General features: G+C 31.4%; 1 protein-coding gene across 1 annotated transcript; it reads right to left on the reverse strand.

Annotated features, from left to right (window-relative positions):
* Nucleotides 1-535: 535 nt before the first annotated feature.
* Rbbp5 (retinoblastoma binding protein 5) lies at nucleotides 536-9,006 on the reverse strand. Its single transcript, XM_075368623.1, has 2 exons — nucleotides 7,620-9,006; nucleotides 536-5,372 (listed from the first exon to the last, which is right to left on the reverse strand). Exons 1-2 carry the CDS (start codon nucleotides 8,866-8,868, stop codon nucleotides 5,200-5,202), a joined length of 1,422 nt encoding a protein of 473 aa, XP_075224738.1. The 5' UTR covers nucleotides 8,869-9,006; the 3' UTR covers nucleotides 536-5,199.
* Nucleotides 9,007-20,112: the final 11,106 nt, after the last annotated feature.

Below are 20,112 nucleotides of genomic sequence, written 5' to 3' on the forward strand. Positions count from 1 at the left end.
TTACTGACAAGTAAAGTAAAAATGCTATAATCCTATCATCACTAACTTAATCTATACGCTAAAAATTAAAGCCAACATCTATATAACAGTATTTCTAAAAATGTTAGTTTAAAACACAATGATAGAAAAATATATATTTTTTAAAATATTATATTAAAAAACACAAGCGAATTAAAAGAGTAAAAGCTATGATTTATAATACCAATCAGTTATTTTTCAATATTTAAGGAGTAAATTAATTTATTATTAATAGATGATAAAATACTTTTGCAGTACTAATATTTCAGCTATTTGCCATGGTCAAATAACTGAACTTACTTTTACATCTTTCATCTTTCCTAAAATATAAATAGATAAGGGATATGAACAAATTCAATAAAATTCTAGATAACTTTTTAAATGCAACATATAAAATTATACATTTTTAATTTATACATTATACATTTTTCATTCTATTCTTTCAAGGCTAGAAAAATAAAATGTTTGAGTAACAGATTAACTGAGTAATTCAAAAGCCAATGTGATTAACTCCATTTTTTTTAATTTAGCCTTTTCTAATGTTTAGGATATAAAAATATAAATAGTTTTCAGAGGTTAAATGATTAAACCCTTAGTTTCAAATATTGGTAGCTAAGGGGCATACTTAGTCTGCCAGCTGATCATTTCAGAAAATGTTTCAGTGGCCATGTTGATTAGCTCCATTTCTGAACAAATGAGGTTATGTTTTTTTTTTATATATTTTGTTTGTGGAGTATAAGTTTGTTTTGAGTATTTATGTTTTGTGTGTTTTATTATTATAAACTAGTATAATAATCAACAAAATACTATTTTTGTGCTTATTATTTTTTGTAAAAAAGACAGAATGAGTAATTACAATAGTGGCAGTGAAAGTAGTTCAGTTTCTGTTAGTAATGATAACAATTTAGACTCTATGTACTGTCATCAGGCATAGACTGTTATCAAGAAACAACTGAAAATTTGTAACAAAATGTAAATCTGACAGACCAATCTTGTGTAACAAACTAACCAACTGCTAATAGTACAGACATACAACATGCCGTTCCAAATTTGACTGGAAGCTCCTCATCTCCAATGCTAATACAGGACAAAACTAAAATATGTTATAAATGCACTAGAAATCCTAAAAAGTGGTTCAGATCTCAACAATCTAAATAAGTTTATCTGGCCAAAATATAAAACAACATCGGGTAAGTTGGTTAATGCTAAGATTTTTTATGACAAACTCTGTAATTGTATAAGAGATTGCAACCAAAAAATTTCTGTAGAAGTTACGAAGGCTGCATATAAATCATTTGTTAGTCTTAAAGAACAGTCACAGTAAAATTTATTCCTTCGTAGATGTATAAAATTAAATAGTATGAAGAGGTGTCGCCCAACTCATACATCAAAACGTCCTGGAAGTCACAGTTTTTCTTTTTTCATATGAGTGCCTAATCAGGATGTTCAGGTGTGTAAAAAATATTTCCAAGAAACATTTCAAGTATCTGATGGTCGAATCTACAAGTTGTGTAAAAGACAATATTAGTCTTGTGATTGATGGCAACGATCATTATACTCTTGGTAATAAAGTATATATAAGTAATGTTATAAAATATAAAATAATATAAAATCATTTCCGGCTTATATGAGTCATTACACACAACTTCATAACTCTGATAGGAAATATTTAAATTCCGATTTGACAATAAAGAAAATGCATGACATGTATGTAAGATGGTGCAGTGAAAATAATGATGTTGCTGTTAAAGAAAAATGTATTACCACATTTTTTCAACAAAATTTAATTTACATTTTAAATCACCACACAAAGATACATGCAAACTTTGTGATAGTTTACAAATTAAACTTTTGCAAGCAGATTTAGATAAAGGGGAATTTTTAGATGCGATAAAGAACTGCACCTGAGAGAAGCTGAAAAATCTTGAGAGTTTATGGCTGAGGATAAAAAAATTTCCTCTGATGATTATTATGTGTTTACTTTTGACATAAAAAAAGCTTAGCATTCTCAAAATTATCTACTTCAACTGCATACTATAAGAGAACTTTATATGTGTATAAATTTGGCTGCCAAGAATTTAAAAATGATGAAGCTTTTATATATGTTTAGATTGAAATTTAAGGCTCAAGAGGATCACAAGAAATTTTGGCTTGTTAAAGCGACACATAATTCTTCAAGCACAATATGCAAAACATATTATTATTTGAAGAAGTGAAGCATGAAGCATGATGAAGTTGATATAAAATTAAGAAATTAACAAAATTAATTAATTAATTGTTTTATGAAATTAAAGCTGAAATCATGGATTTAAAATTTTTGGTATCTGGACACAGTTACTTTTCCAACTCCAACTTTACATTTATTGAAAAAAGATAAAAACTACTAACATTTTTGCATCTTCAGATTGATACAACATATTTTTAGACTGCAAAAGAAATTTAAAATGTTGTGTCTGAAATGAACCATAAAGATTTTCTTTCAACTAAATCATTGGAAGAAGCAGTTGTGAGCAGAAAATAGATAGAAAAAGAGAATTGGTAAACTGACTGAAAATTAGACGGATCAGACTAGAAAAAAGATCCATTCAAGATAAGATTTAAAACTACAATATCTGAAGATATACCATTCCAGATCATTAATATAGAAAAAAGGCAAATTGGACGTGTGGTAAAGCTGGAAAACATTGCTCAAGACTTGCTATATCCTGAAAGAAGATTTATAACCAAAGCTAAAAAACGGGACATGACAGATTTACTTTACTTATACATTCTTCCTCTAAACCATACATATTTCAAGGACTGACAACAATTGAAGAGGTGAAACTCAAAATAACTATGATTCTAATGATGGTAGCTACAGTTACAGTGATTCTTAGAATACACCTTAAAACATTATTTTGATATTACTTTAAAGAAAAATATATTCTCTTTATATATTATTTTGTAATTAATAATAATGCTAACAGCAAAATAATGCTAAAATTGTTTAACTTTATCAATAATTAATTTTTCAACTATTTTTGTTAATAAAGATATGTTAATATAAGTGATTCTTAATGATTTTTTAATATTATTTTTCAGTTTTCAGTCTGTGGAGTTTGATTAACTCCACAAAATGTCGCTTTTTACTATTTTTTTCAGTTGCCACTTTATTAGGTATTGTCACTATAGAATAAATTTCAGCAACCATAGTATATATACATTTTAAAAAACTTTTTAAAGTTATATTAATTTTCTGTGTGAATCCAAACTTAACCCTTAATTCCTGTTTTAATGAAATTGGAGTTAATCACATTGGCTTCTGTATGCCTTAACTAACAAATCAGAATCGCCTTTTCTTCAAAATTTTGTCAAACATGACCACCATAAATGTTTCTTTAGCATCAATGTAATTGTAACATTCTAATCAAATCGTAACATATCATTGTGTCAAAATCTTATCATCAAATCATTTTTACAAGGGGCGTTCAGGTCAATCTAGAACTACTAATTTTTAATAAATGTAGAACACACTTATGATAATAAAAAATACTTTTATTTCTCGATGTAATCACCTGCTACATCTATATATTAATCTCAGCGCTTCACTAGTGCCTGGATACCTGTAGTGTAGAAAGATTTATTGCTACATCAAAACAAAGATAGGACTGACTGCTTCACCTCATTGCTGCTGTTGAAATGCTGGCCTCCCAGGAACAATTTCAAGAGACTGAACAGGTGGAAATTGCTGGCAGCAAGGTCTGGACAGTACTGGAGTGTGGATGTTGTGCAGTAGGCTGTATGCAGTCGTGCATTGTTCTGCAGAAACAGAACGCCTTTAGTGATCCCTTGATCACTAAACAGACATTTTGGAACAGCCTTGAACAGGTCGTTTTTTTTCTTGAGAGCATTGTGAACATCTTGAAGAACTTTGCAATAGTACTCAGTGTTAATATTGACTGCAGAGTAGAAAATCAATGTGAAGGATGCCATTTTTATCCCAAAAAACTGAGGCAATAACTTTACCTGCAGAAGCAATTGTTTGAAATTTTTTGAGAGGTGGTGAGTCTGCAAGCTTCCACTGGTTTGATGCAAGTATTGATTCTGGGGTGAAATGATGGAACCGTGTTTCATTGCAGGTAACAATTTGATCATGAAAAGGCTGACATTTTTGTCAAAACGATGCTTTAACTCTTTGTAGATTTGCAATCTTTTTTGCTGGATGAAAGCAGAAAGCTGTCCAGGCACCCAAAGTGCACTAATCTTACTAAACTTCAGGTGGTCATGGTCATGAGTGGCTTTTTTTTTTTTTTACAGTTCCCACAGACACATTTATTCCTTCTACAATTTTCTGACAAGTTATCCATCGATTATCAAGGATCAGTTCTTCCACTCGTTGAATGTTCATTCCCATGATCATTCAGCAAGTTCATTCGAAGTGGTTCAGTAGGCTTTGAACCACTTCGATTGAGTCACTCACTGATGTACAGCCTTCTTTAAAATGTTTGCACCACTCAAATCTTTTACTGCAAGTGTGAATCTCATCAATGTACTGTGCAAGGAGAGTCGCAAATAAATCTCACTGTTTTATACCTTCATTCATGAGAAATCTCATTACAATGCGCTGTTCCACATATCCAATCACTACACTGCACATCATGTTCTTTACAATTGACTGTTGTTGTTAACATTGCTTCATGCCAGTGCACCATGAAGTAATAGCTGACACTTGTACCTTATGTGTACAACCAACAAAATGTGCAGGAATCTCCAATTATGCTCAAGCCTAATAAAAGTCCCGGACTGAAGGGAACGTCCCTCGTAACTAACTAAATACACACATGCTACAAATAATGTAACACATGAATATACCATGATACTAAAATAAGAATAATGTGAGCACATAATAGAATTCAAAACAAGAAAATTGATTGATTGATTATATTCATAATAAAAGATGTTATAAGGCAGAGGGAGGGCTTTAAAGATTAAAATAACAATCTAATAGAAATATTTTCTAGTTGACTTCCAATCAACTATCATAAACAGACATGAATGATTTAAAAATATATCTTATCTATAGAAACATTGGTAGCAATGGTATCATATAATTCAAATTAAATATAACTACTGTACATTATTTTGCCGATATTTGACTGTGAACCAAATAATTGCTTTCTACCACAAGACACCTGCAATATATCACTGTTTGGCAAACCGTTTTATGTTCCCTTTTTTATTTCCTGATGGCTGTTTTTCTTTAGCACGTGAACTTAACAAAGGATGTGGTTCTTCTGTAATAGCACCTTCTAAGTGTATATCATATTCTCTACATTTTGCTCGTTTAGGTGGGGGTGAGCTATTTCCATTACTTGCTGTCAACAAAAGTAAAAAATAATATTAGTGTACAGCTAATACATCAAAATAAAATATATGTACTGCACTTTTACTTAAATCTAATCCCTAGATTACTTGTGTACTAGAGGCTTAATTTATATAAGATTTTTTTTTTTTAGTGGTTTGGCTTAATTTACCATACCCTTTAATAGTTAAAATGAATCTGGTAAAGAAAAATTAACACAATATTTTTATTTCAATCATTCATGGTAGTAAGACAATAAATATTAATCTTTGTCAAATTCTGTTATATGCCTACAAATTTTTAAACATTTTTTATGCATTTATCTCACTAAAAATATGTTTTATAATAATAAAGAAACTAGTAGTCCTTAATATAAAGTGTTTCCTGGTACTGTGGAGCAAGCTGATATTATCCAATTACATTTTTGTGAAGCATGGTGGTCAGTTCATGTATGGTCTAATGTCAGGTCAGTTCATTACTTGCACTGAGTTGTAGTGTGTTTGGTTTGTGATTTTGTGAGAAGCTGTGGAGGTTTCTGCTATATTTTCAATTTGAACGATTTTTGTAAATCTAAAGAATAGTGTATTTCTTTTTTCAAAGTGTAATACTTTTGTTAACAAAGAAAAGTAATGGAAAAACATGAAAATTAAATGTAAAATATGTTTAATATTAAGAAAGGTGGCTTTGCTCAGTAAAACTGAATGTAGACAAGGTATTCAATTACAGTCTAACTCCTGGTTAGATCACTAAGATTACCTTATGAGAAAGTACTATTTATTATATATAGCTGTAGTTAGAAATGCTGAGTATTAATTTTTGCGACCATGAACTACAAATAAACCAAAACGCAGTTGTGCAAGGTTAACTATTTATGAGAAGTGTGTATTTTGCAACACTTTTAGAAAACCCCCAAACTAATACGAGGGCCAGGATTTACTTATTTATGTATACCAGGACACAGAATAACAGCATAGTTATATGATGTCAACAGTACTCTTTAGATATGCCAAGGCATCTCATCCCAACCACAAAGAACAACGCGGTATCCACAATTCTAGCTTTCAAATCTGTATAAAAGAAACTGTCTTTACAAGGACTCTGTTAACAAGGGTTAACTGTCAAAATTGATGAATTCCTACTTGCAAAACATGGATATATGTTGGCTAGGTTCTCAAACAGCAATGGGTTTTCCCCATTTTCATGAGTTTTTCATGAAAAGGATGACTGTTTTTTGTTTGTAGAAAAACAGATTGTTTACTGCCTGTCATTGTTAATCACACTGCACCTGGAACTCAATTTCAGATCAGTAATTATCATTCAATAGTATAAGAAACATGAATAAACACTTCAAACACTTTAAACACACTACTGTCAACCACACCAAATAATTCATAGACCTCTTATCAGCCATGCACACTCATACTGTTGAAAGGACGTAAGGCGCTGAGAAATTTTCTTTTTGACAGCATTATGGGATTAACTCACAAATGATTTCTGGGTGAATTTATGTGAGGAAAAGCCTAATGGTAGATGCCAATCCATTCAAGCATATACTGGAAAACATCAATACTTACTGGCCGCCAACAATAAGTATGTAAGTTTGTTGGTTTAAAAACAATATAAACTGTTTAATATTGTTAAAACTAATTATATAAAGTTATATAACTTGTATTTAGTAGTTGTTATCCCACTGTGATAACTCATCTACTAATCTAAATCAATACTAAAAATAAAATTGTATCTGTGTACATTATCTAAAAAAAAAAAATTGTGAATTGAAAAATTCAACTAATTTTTAAAAAAAATCACTGATTAAGAACCACTGCAATGCAGATAATTAATTCCAATATGACAAAATTCATCAAGTAATCAAAGAATAAACAAATTACATTAAAAAACAAAAAAGATGGATAAACTGAGAAGACGAGAAGATTAGGAGCATGTCATATTACATGTTACCTAAACTATAAAAAATATACCATGTATAGAATACACTATCTGTGAGAAAATCCAAAAAGCTTCATTTTTTATCTTATTTAAGTCTGAATATTTTATTAATGCATTTACATCTAACTTAAAATAAGGAAAATGAGCAGCGCACTTAGAATTTCCTCTTTTTCTAACTTCCTCTGTTAAATGTATAGGGGAATTGTTCGGAATACATTATATGGAAACTCACTGTAAATACAATACCCACATTAGATCATAGGGGACATTTTGTACAACCAGTTAATACTAAATTAAATAACAAAGGTTTTACCTGTTGGAGGATTAGGTGGCTGTTGCCCCCCTTCTTCAGGATCTTCAACTTCAGGTGCAATAGGAAGAAACTGTAAAACATTAGAATCCTCAGTTTCTTCATCTGAACTACAAAATGCAGCAACTGGATCAATACTTGTGACATCAACCTCTAAATCTTCAACAGGTTCTTCTGGACCAGCAGTGACAGATTTATCTTCATCACTGATATCAAATTCTGATTCACGTTCTTCATATTCAACATTTTCATCTAATTCTTTGAAATCAGGTGCAAAAGCTGACCAATTTTCCACCTGGTTTTGTGCCCAAACAGATACAACGCCACTTGATATTGATGCAATTATTGGTCTAACAGGATGCCAGACAACGTCTAATAATAGTTCACCTTTAGTGCCATGTAAAATTTTTACCAAATTACCAATACTTTTCTCCCAAACATAAAGCGCATGTGAACGTGCTGAGCCTGCACATACATATTCACCATCACCAGAAAAACAACATTTTTTCCACATAGTTTTATTAACAAGATCTTGTAATTTCTGTATTGGTTCTGGTTCACCATCTTTACCACAATTCAATACTTCCTGACTGTTGTACACTCTTATAACTCTATCAGCAGTGTTAACCAAAAACCAATCGCCCCTTCTAGCAAATTCAATACTCTTTACTGCACTAGTTGTAACTTTAAATGAAGATTTTAAATTTAAATCGGGGCATGTTAATACAAGTATTTTACCTTTTGCATTACCTGTATATATGTGTTGTCCACGTCTATCAAATGAAGCAACTATTGCTAAATCACTATCTTCATCCAATGGTACAATTTTATGATCACCATCTGTATCAACTAATACTGCTGCATGCCTCATAGGGCAAACTAAAAACAATCTATCATTACGAGGCTGAAACTGAACTTTTAAAACAGGAGATGGAAATCTATACTTTAATTCACATTCTCCAGATAACACATCCCATATACAAACTGTATTGTCAGTAGATGCACTTAATAATTTATGCCCATTACGTGACCAACTAATAGAACAAACAGGATGCATATGAGCACATATTATTTTTGCTATACCTCTGGTGAGAAAGTCCCAAATTACAATACGCCCATCATTACATCCAACAGCTAATAACGTACCTCGTTTATTAAATGCACAAGTAACAGCTAATGATATACAGTCTAACGTACCATCAAATTCTTCTGGATAATTCTGCCCAAATGACTCCAAGAGTTCAAGATTCATCTTCCAGTATTAAATTTGGATACAATGCAAAATCAAACGATACAGTTGAAATTACAATACACATATAGAACAAATTAATAACACGACACAACGAAAGAGTAAGAATTTACGAAAAACATTACGAGAGATAAATTTCTATGTTAAATAATACTAACCAGACCAATTTATAATAAACGAATAAAGAAAGTAAATAAAACACATAGTAGGCCGACACATATAATTGTAAAAGATAAATTGAAATTACTTATTTTAATCTCAGCAGGTTATGTTTACTAGTCGCACATGCAGCAAAGTAGTTTGTGAAGGGTTGTACATAACCTGAATAAAATGATCGCTTTAGCCAAAGTGGTTCCAAACTTTTTTTATGGACGACACACCTCACTCAATGCCCGCGATATCATGACACACTCATCTGTTTTAGATAATAATAATGATGATGATGATACCGGTAATAATAACAATGTTAACACGCAAGCGGGAACAAGCTTTTAAATACAAGCAGTGTCAAAGAAAAACAAAGGTAAGTGCTTGGAATATCAACCAATCCATACCGGAAATCCGATTAAAAACGTAGGTATAATTGTTTTCTTTAAAAACTCACCACTAAAATTAATGTGAAGTCTGCGTTCGGTGTGTTCTATAAAGTTTGTCATCATGTGGACCCACGCCTACGATTGACAGTCCAACATTCAAATCATTTTTAAGATATACCATTCTGTTTTTCTATTTATTTGCATTTTATAAAATGCTGATTTGCACAAGTATGAAGTTGAAAATGCAGCAAAACTTTGATGACCTGATGCAATTGTGGGATTCTGACATCGCTCATAATTCCAAAAGGACTACTGAAGTGTTTAAGAAATTTTATTTACTGGTAGAATCACAAGATAAGTCTAACGACTCATTTTTTTCATTGGCAGTTTGGTTAAGGGCATTTATATTACTATGTGATTTAATAAATAACATGATAAAATAATGTAATATAATAACATGATTTAAAAAATAAAATGACTGAAAAATCATCAAATTGTGTATGTATGCGCGCGCATATATAATGTTATTATATTATTGGTTTAAGAAAAAAGTCAACTTTTTTCATTTTATAAATATACTTTTTATACAAATTAACTTTTTTTTAATTGCAGTGTTGTCCATTTCCATCTGCAGGAAAGTTATGGTTAGTTTTGTGGGATTCTCATGGTATGGTCCTTGTAAACCATCTGAAAAAGGCAGAACCTTCACTAGCAGTGTTATGCTTACTTCTGGACCAATTTAAAGGGCAAGCTTGTGGGTTACATTTAAAGAGTTGTTGCTGGTCCAATGTCTTGATATCTGCAATATACTTGTCACATATTCCACATGCATTAAACTGCGGGTACCCAAAACTTATATTTTTTGAATATTGTTCTGTATCATTCATAGGACACCTTAATATTTTAATTTTCACTTTGGAATACTTTACATATTTTGCTAATGTTCTGTTCTTGGGGCAGGTAATATTTTGTTGCTACATTTTTTAAATGATGTTTGATCTTAGCTAATATTTTATCAGAAATTTTTATAAGTCTACTTCTATGCATTCCTCTTTTATCTTTAGGTGACACTCCCAAACTTCTAAGAGATTTTTGTATATATTCTTTATAAAGTAATTATAAGACAAAAGCTTCTTAAAGCTTTCATCTCAGTAATACTATGAAAAGAACAAAATACTTTAAAACAAACTGGGATCTCTTCATTAACATTATTTCTAACAATTCTTACAGTATACTTAAATGTACAGAATTATGTGATTTTTTACTAACTGTTGAATTTCTACATCTACTTGCTGCACTTCACAAACACTTTTTAGGGGAGCTAATTAACTAGTTTGTTCATGTCTGTCACTCATTTCATTAAATTTAGAAACAATAATTCTTCTCAAGGTCTAATATTTTAAAAACATTAACCTTTTTCACAAGCAGTCATCACCCAACTCATGCCACTAAACTCTTAATACTTTGCCTACATCTATGATTCTACCTAGATTAACCTTACACTTGGTAGGGGTATTTGGATGTTTTTCTTCATCTCTAATAGCTTGAATCATTTTAAAATAATAAAAAGAACACAAACCTGTATTAACTTTATGATTAAACAACGATAACACTAATTAAAATGATTAATTATAATTTAAAAAAATTAAAATTATAATTTTAAGATATAATAATAATAATAATTATTGTTAATTATTATAATTATTAATTATTGCCAGGTTATGACAATAAAAAGGCAGAAAAGCAAATAGCTGATGTGACATTATTTGTTCTTACCCAGTAAAACTGACATACCTGGTTTTTAGCTTGACCAACAAAACAGCTGTTTTTTCTTATAACAAACCTTGCTATTACCTTAAAAGTATTAAACATAGTGTTTCTGATAGTACATAAAAATATCTAGTAGATAGCACCAATAACTCAATTTCCAAAAAATGTGACATTCCTGGTTTTTCCCCTGTATTCTTCAAATGTCAAAATAAAAAAAAAACATGTAATAATAAACTCTAACTCAGGAATACACAAATCTGTGTCCAGTGGCAGCAGAAAATACCACAACAAGGAGACCACATTAGCTACAGAAAAAAATAACACATACATTACATTACTTTAACACAAACTTTATACAATACTTCACAAAATATCAACTCACACAAAAGCATATTAATCACAACATATATAAAAGTAAAATTTGGATTTTTTATATACATTATGTAAACAACCCACTGAAAAATTTTATGGTGGATATTAAAAACAAGATAACAAGAGGTTATTTGAAACAAGATTATGGTATTTTTATATAATGTTTAATATGAGGTACTGATCAAGTGGATGGGATGTAGCAGTGACATTAAGTGAAAAAAATGAGTTCAATGTTTGTTTTTAGTGTTAATTGCAGAAAAGAAGCAGAGTTATTATATAGATAATGAGTATAATCTTGCACTGTTTACTTGGCATAATCGGTTAAGCCATGTAAATGGCTTAAGCTACATTCTCTTGTCATTCTTTCATTTTTATGGATAAACAATTCAACTACAAGCTTACTGATATCTAGTCCTTTAAAACAGTGAGATCTAGCTGCTTAATTGATAACTAAAAGCATTAATTTGTCACCTGTCACACTACCATAAAAAAAAATTGTTAGGCATTCTTTTACTATTTTAGCATGAGAACAAGTTTTATTTTTGAAACACAATGTTCTTTCTGGTAAAGCTCAATAAAAAAGGTCTGTTACTGCTACATTAAGTCATTTTAACATGAGCAGACTGTCAGTAATTTTGGCAAGTGATTAACCCATTCATTTACACATTTTTGTCCATTGCAACAGTTTGGTTTAAGCAACGGAATATCTGTTTCAAAACTTATCAATTAACCATTTGAAGTCACTAATTCCTAATTCTTTAGACACTCTGAAACTTTTTTCTTGAAATATAGCCCAGAAAGAATAATGTTTTCCCACCCCATTCACTAAAACCACTCATAAAGAATTTTATCAGTTACTACAACTGGACCATAGTTGCATCTTACATTATAATTTCTGTCTTAAATATTTTTTTAAGTTTCACTTTCATTATTCATAATTTCAGCTACACATATTTTTAAAATTTTAAAATGTTTCATTACTTTCTGAAAGCTACGTTTTACTCTCAATGCATACTCAACTACTTCTAACTTTTCACCAATTTTAAATATTTTCAGGTGGATGGATCAAAATATAGTAATTATATTTTCACATCATTATATTTATATTTTAAACTCTAACTGAATATAATTAAGAAAATAGAGCTGTGCTGTACATTTATTACTCTCATAAAATTTATTTAATACTGCAAACAATTTTGACTTTTTCTTCAAAGTTGAAAATTTTAATGCTAATAATAATTCCAGAACAATCTATTCACTGTTATAAAATGATCATAATAGTTTCATATAACATCTGTTACTATTTAGTGAATATAAAAACTTTACCAGAAATATCGTTTTTATATTTTTTAACAGTCTTTTTTTACTTAAAGATCTATTAAGAGAAAGCAATTCTAGCTTCTGAATCAATATAATTACTGTTCTATTCTTACCAAAGGACTGTTTTTTCCTCTATAATTTGATCTATTATCCCAGTTCAATGGAAGCAGAGTAATTGATGCATAAATTTATAAGAGAAACAGGAAATTAATTAATTAAAAGAGGGAAATAATTTGTTCCTTGCACGATCTGTCCCAACCTTTCTTATTGCTATGATGTATATAAAGAACTTGAGGGTAAGTCACTAGTTACAGTTACTTTTTATGATTTTTAATGTTTATCATCATGCAACTAGTATTTATGGTAAACAAAGTGATGATATTGCCTACAGGGATGAATATTATTTTTTTTTTTTCAAACAGTATGCGTAATTTATTGAAGAAGGCAACAATAAATAACTTCAATTTTTACTTCCTTATAAGTGGGACCTGTTATTCTTGAAAATAGCTACGTTATGAATTTTTATTCATGTCAGATTATCTACAACTGTTAAGGTTGTATTCATATAATATTATTATATTATTCATATAATTTGAACCACTTTATCATTCTTTTAACAAACTTCTGCAGGATATCCAGCATGTTGTTAGAGTAATATGAAAAATACTAGTAAGGTAAGTTTAATATTATATTATATAAAATAGTAATTTTATTTTATTTTCACAACAGAAAACTTCTGTTTAAATTATGGGATTATTACATTGCTATTCCATATATACCTGCATGCCCACGCAAATAAAGATAAAATATTTCAAAATATTACATAAATGAATTGAATTAATTGAACAACGTAATAAAGAGCAATAACAACAAATTAATATTTGTTACAAATAAGTTGACTGGCTATCTGAAGACCAATAATCATTCAGTATTTGCTTCACTGTAGATTGTAAATAAAGGAAAGCGGGTAGCCTAGATACATTTAAGTAACTGTTGACCTTTCAACAGTGTGGCTTACAAATCAGTTGGACATTTCACAGTCACACAGTTATAGACCAATAGGAAAGTCAATCCTGTTCTTGAAGAAATTTTTAGTATCTGGATAAACACAATTTGTTGTAGCATATATTTGAGTTATTCATGGTAAGATTTTTTTAATGAATTACTGATTGTTATCTTATGGATTTATTATTAAAATCTATTGCCTTTCTAGAACAAACAAATTGAATTTCAACGCCAATTTTTTTTGTTGATAGTCATATCATTCACTTCATACCATATTTTCCTTTTTTAATAAAACTATTATAATATGACCTTTACGAATCGAAGGTCCGTGATGTAATATTGCACTTATTACGTTGTAAGTGTAACCCTCGATTTTTCTGGTCTGTTCGGCCAAGTATGGTGGCAACTCAGACCTACTTTGTCATATCGGACGTGTCTATGCAGATCCCAGATGGGGGTCTTCAGTGGGCGATAACGTGGTCGTCCGATGACCTCCGGCGAGCAGTGGATGATGGTGTGCCTCATCAGACCTTGTGCAGCTGATTTTGAGGGGCTGGCCTAAAGATGTATTCCAATTTTCTACCTTGGTGGAAGACATTGCAGGATTGGAAGGAGAAACTGGTCTCGCCCGGGTTGTTGACTTAGCGGCCGGGGTTGATAATCCGCAACAACTGCAAATATTCCGGAAGGCCCATAGATCCGGGGCTTGGCCGGTGCAGGCAAGTTGAAGGCGGGACAAGTACCAGTAGAACAGTCGCTATCTGTGCCCTATCTGGAGATGACGACGGGTGTAAGCTTAATGTAGGGCGTATGGACTACGCCACTGTAATTGACTTGGCAGCGGGGGACCTAGTGGTAGGCTCCACCATTTGTACGTCGGTTCTGCAGGTCATGACAGACGGGCAAAGTAGGATGATTTGCTTCTGTGGTCCACTTGAGGAATCCATTGGGTTGGTCTAGTGGTGAACGCGTCTTTCCACTGATTTGGAAGTCAGGAGTTCCAGTGTTCAAGTCTTAGTAAATGCAATTACTTTTATACGAATTTGAATACTAGATCGTGGACCGGTGTTCTTTGGGGGTTGGGTTATCAATTAACCACACATCTCAGGAATGGTCGACCTGAGACTGTAAAAGACTACACTTCATTTACACTCATACATATCATCCTCTGAAGTAATACCTGAACGGTAATTCCCGGAGGCTAAACAGGAAAAAGAAAGGTCCACTTGAGAGAGTTGGCCACATTTTGCAACGTACAGTGGAATATGCCAACTGCCAAGTTGGGAGAAGGTATTGTGTGCATCTTCTGCATTCATCGTCGGTGCCTCAAGGGGAAGGGCTCTGGAAAGATGCGGCCAGTGGGTCCGCCAAAAACTACAGTTGTAGTTAGGGCGCAGGGAAGAACTTATGCTGATCTCTATGACTCCATCAAAGGGGCTGTGTCACAAGGTCTCCGGGGAGGACCTACATATCCAGGTGCAGGCTACTGGTGGCACTGCAGAGCAACTCCTTCAGGAGATCTCTACGAAAGTGGAAGGCGAAAGCAGGCGGTTAGGGGTCAGAGGGTCCACATCCTGGTTATGGATGTGGACGTGCTGTCAACAAAAGACGACTTCATTGAAGAATTTCGCAAAGTGACGGGGGAGTCGGTTACGGTAGATATATCCATGCGGTCAGTCTATGGAGTAACATAGGTGTTCACGGTAGCGGTGCCGCCCATCCTCATGGAACCCTTGTTGTCAGACGGGCGGGTCCGTATTGGGTGGGTGTGTCCTCAATTGTCGCTTTTTCAGCTTCAGATTCGCGAAATTTCAACGCCCACCTATTCACAGTACTCTTTTCAAAGGTTTTACTACCGTAAACCGTTTTTAAACTATAAAAAATATTCGTAGAATCCACATTTTCTGCTGTTTAAAATTCAATCACTGCGCGCTGTACTGAAAACAAATCGGTAAACGGATTTCAACGCATTATTGGAGGTTTGTAGAGGGGGATTTTAGCTTTCATGTGCTGCCACGCCCAACTCGATGGTACCTTTTGCCATCGAGTAGCACACTAGTGTCCAAAATTGATCAGCTGAGCATCGTAGTTAACAAGTTTTATATTTATTTATTATAATATTTAGCAATGTTAATTTACAATATTTATTTACCTATTTGTAATTTAGTAAATGCACAAGAAATTTCAAGTAATTGTGATAATAATAATGATCTTGTAACTCTTAACGACTGTTGAATTTAGTGATAAAGAAAAGTTAATAATTGCTAATGTTTTTAAATTTAATTTACCAGATAATAAATAAGAATAAAATTATCAAAAATATTGCTATTGTATAAATTAAATTTCCACTTACTAGCAATTTAAAAAGTGTAAATCCTAGTACTTTCGAAGTTGTTACTCCATCTTCAGGGATTTTCTAAAAGATGTTAATTTAAATTCAAATCTACAATCGTTTTTAAATTAAACTGTTATGTTCATAATAGTCAGTCGTCAAGAATAAAATTAACAAACATGACATTACTGTCTTATTGACATACAAATTATTCTCTACTTATTATTATAAGATGTTCATCATTTATCATTCTAAAACTGACTTAGAAACTAATTTGGAAATAATTGAAGTCACAAAAGAAAATTATAATAAAAAATTGGAAATTTTAGAAAAATATCATATATATAAATATAGACAGTAGTTTGGCTTAATCAATCTGCAGGCAGCACTTGATAATGATACTCTTTATCAGAGCTTGTATTAGTACAGTTCTCTATTTAGTGGCTGGCCAAAAACAAATAAAAAAAAAGTTTATGTTTTTTAATTAATTATTTGATTGCATATATTGTCATACTCATATATATAATATTATGTTTAGTGTTTTAATGTGTAACTAATTACTTAATTACTTGAAAACACTTTTGATATATAAAAAAGAAAAATAATAAGATAATGTAAGATCTCTTATTGATTCTGTACTTTGGTGGATTGTGCTGAATTTTGTTTATGCTTTTAGAATATATATATATATATATATATATATGTACAATAGCTGGTCAGAGCTCACCTTATGTCTAGGCAGGGAGCTCCTCCCCTGGATTCCCAATGAGTTCATTTTCCTCAAAATTGTGAAAAAATTAAATATTTTACAGATATTCATTAAAAAATAAAGTCATGTTACTTCATTATATTTCTGCTGTCATAGTGACAGAAATATAATGCAGTAAAAGGATTAATTTTTCTTTCTTTAATGAATAGCTTTAATAGCTCAAACCCCAAGGGGGCTAGGGCTTCAATCTACTTAAAACCTTCCCTGGGATAATACGAATACCAACAAACAGGCAAACTTCTACATATTTTTATATATATATGTTAGTAGGTTGTTTACCTATTCCTGGATATATATTTATCAGTAGAGTAAAATATTTAATAACATTAAATTTACATTACTGTAATATAAATATGCTCAAAATCACCAGACAGAATATGTTCTAGCCCAAATCAACTTCTAATAAAGTATCTGTGGTCTTAATTTACCATTTCACCTTTGATAAATTGCTCTTAATTTCCCAGTGATAGTGTTTAGGAACTCTTGTTTTCTTTCCTACAGGTTGCAAACAAAACCAGTTTGAGGTATCAGTTTGGCAAACCTGAACCTTTTCCTAAAATCTAGAATATAAATCCTTTCTAATTCAAATTCTTAAATAAAAATACTACAATTTCTGGTATATAAACTTATCTTACAATAAGATCTTATAATTACTTATATTTAATAATGTTACTCTTTTTTCTATTTTACCAATAACTGAGTATGTCACACTGCAGCAATAAAAACAGAATAGCCTACACATCACAGTTCTTCATTTTTACAATAAATATATTTATTTTGACACTATCAAAATAATTTTTCTCAACTTGAGTTGTTTGGTTAGGAAATTTTAGAAACAGGATCAACTTTCACAATTCCCCATTTCAACCATTTTTTACAATACAAGAAACTTTTTTATAACCTTTATTCCTTAATTGCAATGAAAAGTTTCGTAATAATTTTACTTTAAAGATTAAAGAAAATAATGAAAATATAAGACATATTGTAATTCCATGACTGATGTAAGAAAATTATTTAAACAGGAATTGTGATTTACTGTTTACTCAAATATACATGTAATGTATTGTTTCTTGAAATTTTCTTAAAATCTTTTTATTTTGAATTTTATCTTTACTAATTATAAACAATTTTCAAAAGCCTTATGGATTTCTCTTTTAGTCATGATATTTTTGTTAAATTGTTTTTTTTTGTTATGATTATTCTAAAGATCTTTTGTATTGTATTTTTTAAATTTTTTTTAAAAATCACAAATATTCGTATTTATTAACTACTGTAAGTAATAGGGTAATAAGCCCTTCTTGTTAAGTGTTTATTCAAGTTCATAGATTAGATATTGAATTATGTGCCTCCCTATTTTAACTTCTGCTTTCATTCTTCAACAGAAGGAGGCATGAAGCAACAGAAGTAGGTGTGGGTCATCCTCCCTCACCTTAGATATCTATCATTTCCTGGGTTTTTCTTTTGTCCTGCCAACCTTTTTCCTACAATCTTCTTGCCATTCTCTCCAAATTATCTGCATCTACAAATTCTCTTGCAACATTTCCATACTAACTTACCTGTTTTTCTCAGTTTGTTTTTCCCTATCATAAATAATTGTGTAATTAAAATTAGTTTGTCTTAAATGTCATTATTTTGGTTTTTAGTCTTATTTATTTTAAAACTGAATTTGTAACCAACAACAATCTTTATTATTTCTTCTAAAATATTTTAACAAACTTTACAAAAAAAGGGTCGATCTCAATTCATCTTGTATTTTTTTATGTATGTTTAGAGCAAATTTCTCTAAGTCCTTTGCAATTATTTTCACATAACTAAGTAGAAAACATTAAAATGAAGAATTATGTTTTCTACATAAATTATTTAACCTTTCCTCCTTTTTTTTTTTTTGTCATTATTCATAATATTTGATTGTAATAGTGTAACATTATTACATTAGACTATGAATCATTATTCATAGTCTAATGTAGTAATGATATTTAAAGCATAAAAATTTAAGAAACTTCTTTGGAAAAACCCAAGGCAAAAAATACACATTTTTACACTATAGAAACCTATAACTGTTGCTCATGCAGTAGTTTCATTATGCTATTTCATCAAACCTCCTCTATGAATCATGAGACCTTGCCGTTGGTGAGGGGGCTTGAGTGCTCAGGGATACAGAGTAGCTGGACCGAAGGTGCAACCATATCGGAGAGGTATCTGTTGAGAGCCAGACTAAGGAATGATTCCTGAAAGAGGGCAGCAGCTCTTTCAGTAGTTGTTAGGGGCGTGAGTCAGGACGACTTAAACGGCCGTATCAACATCACTCAGTCCTCTGAGTACTGCGCAGCTGAAAGCAATGGAAAACTACAGCTGCTTTTTTTTTTTCCAAGAAAATGTGGCTCTGCATTTTCACATAACAATAATGGAGGCGCCTTCCTTGGTAAAATATTCCGGAGGTAAAATAGTCCCCCGTTCGGATCTCCGGGTGGGGACTACTAAGGAAGGGGTCACCAGAAAATTAAAAAATAACATTCTACGAGTCGGAGCGTGGAATGTTAGAAGCTTAAAAAAGGTTGGTAGGCTAGAAAATTTAAAAAGGGAAATGGATAGGGTGAATGTGGATATAGTAGGAATTAGTGAGGTTCGGTGGGAAGAGGAAGGCGACTTTTGGTCAGGTGATTTTAGAGTAATTAACTCAGCGTCAAATAATGGGCAGGCAGGAGTAGGTTTCGTGATGAACAAGAAGATAGGGAGGAGAGTGGAGTATTTCAAAACGCATAGCGATAGAATCATTGTAATAAGGATAAAATCAAAACCTAAACCGACAACGATTGTTAACGTTTATATGCCTACAAGCGCCCATGATGATGATGAGGTAGAGTGTGTATACGAAGAGATTGATGAAGCGATTAAACACGTAAAAGGAGATGAAAATTTAATAATAGTTGGAGATTGGAATGCAAGCATTGGAAAAGGCAAGGAAGGAAATATAGTGGGTGAATACGGGCTGGGCAAAAGGAATGAAAGAGGGGACCGACTTATAGAATTTTGCACGAAGTATAATTTAGTAATTGCCAACACCCGATTTAAAAATCATAATAGAAGAATATACACTTGGAAAAAGCCAGGCGATACTGGAAGGTATCAGATAGATTATATCA

The sequence above is a fragment of the Lycorma delicatula genome, chromosome 6, assembly GCF_047948215.1.
Source record: "Lycorma delicatula isolate Av1 chromosome 6, ASM4794821v1, whole genome shotgun sequence".
NCBI classification, from domain to species: Eukaryota; Metazoa; Arthropoda; class Insecta; order Hemiptera; family Fulgoridae; genus Lycorma; species Lycorma delicatula.

Bases quoted from the DNA above. Each gene is read 5' to 3' on its own strand.
- Rbbp5 (XM_075368623.1), bottom strand. From the start codon at position 8,868: ATGAATCTTGAACTCTTGGAGTCATTTGGGCAGAATTATCCAGAAGAA. The intron at 5,373-7,619 runs GTAAAACCTTTG...TTTTGTTGACAG, and splicing joins GCCACCTAATCCTCCAACAG to CAAGTAATGGAAATAGCTCA.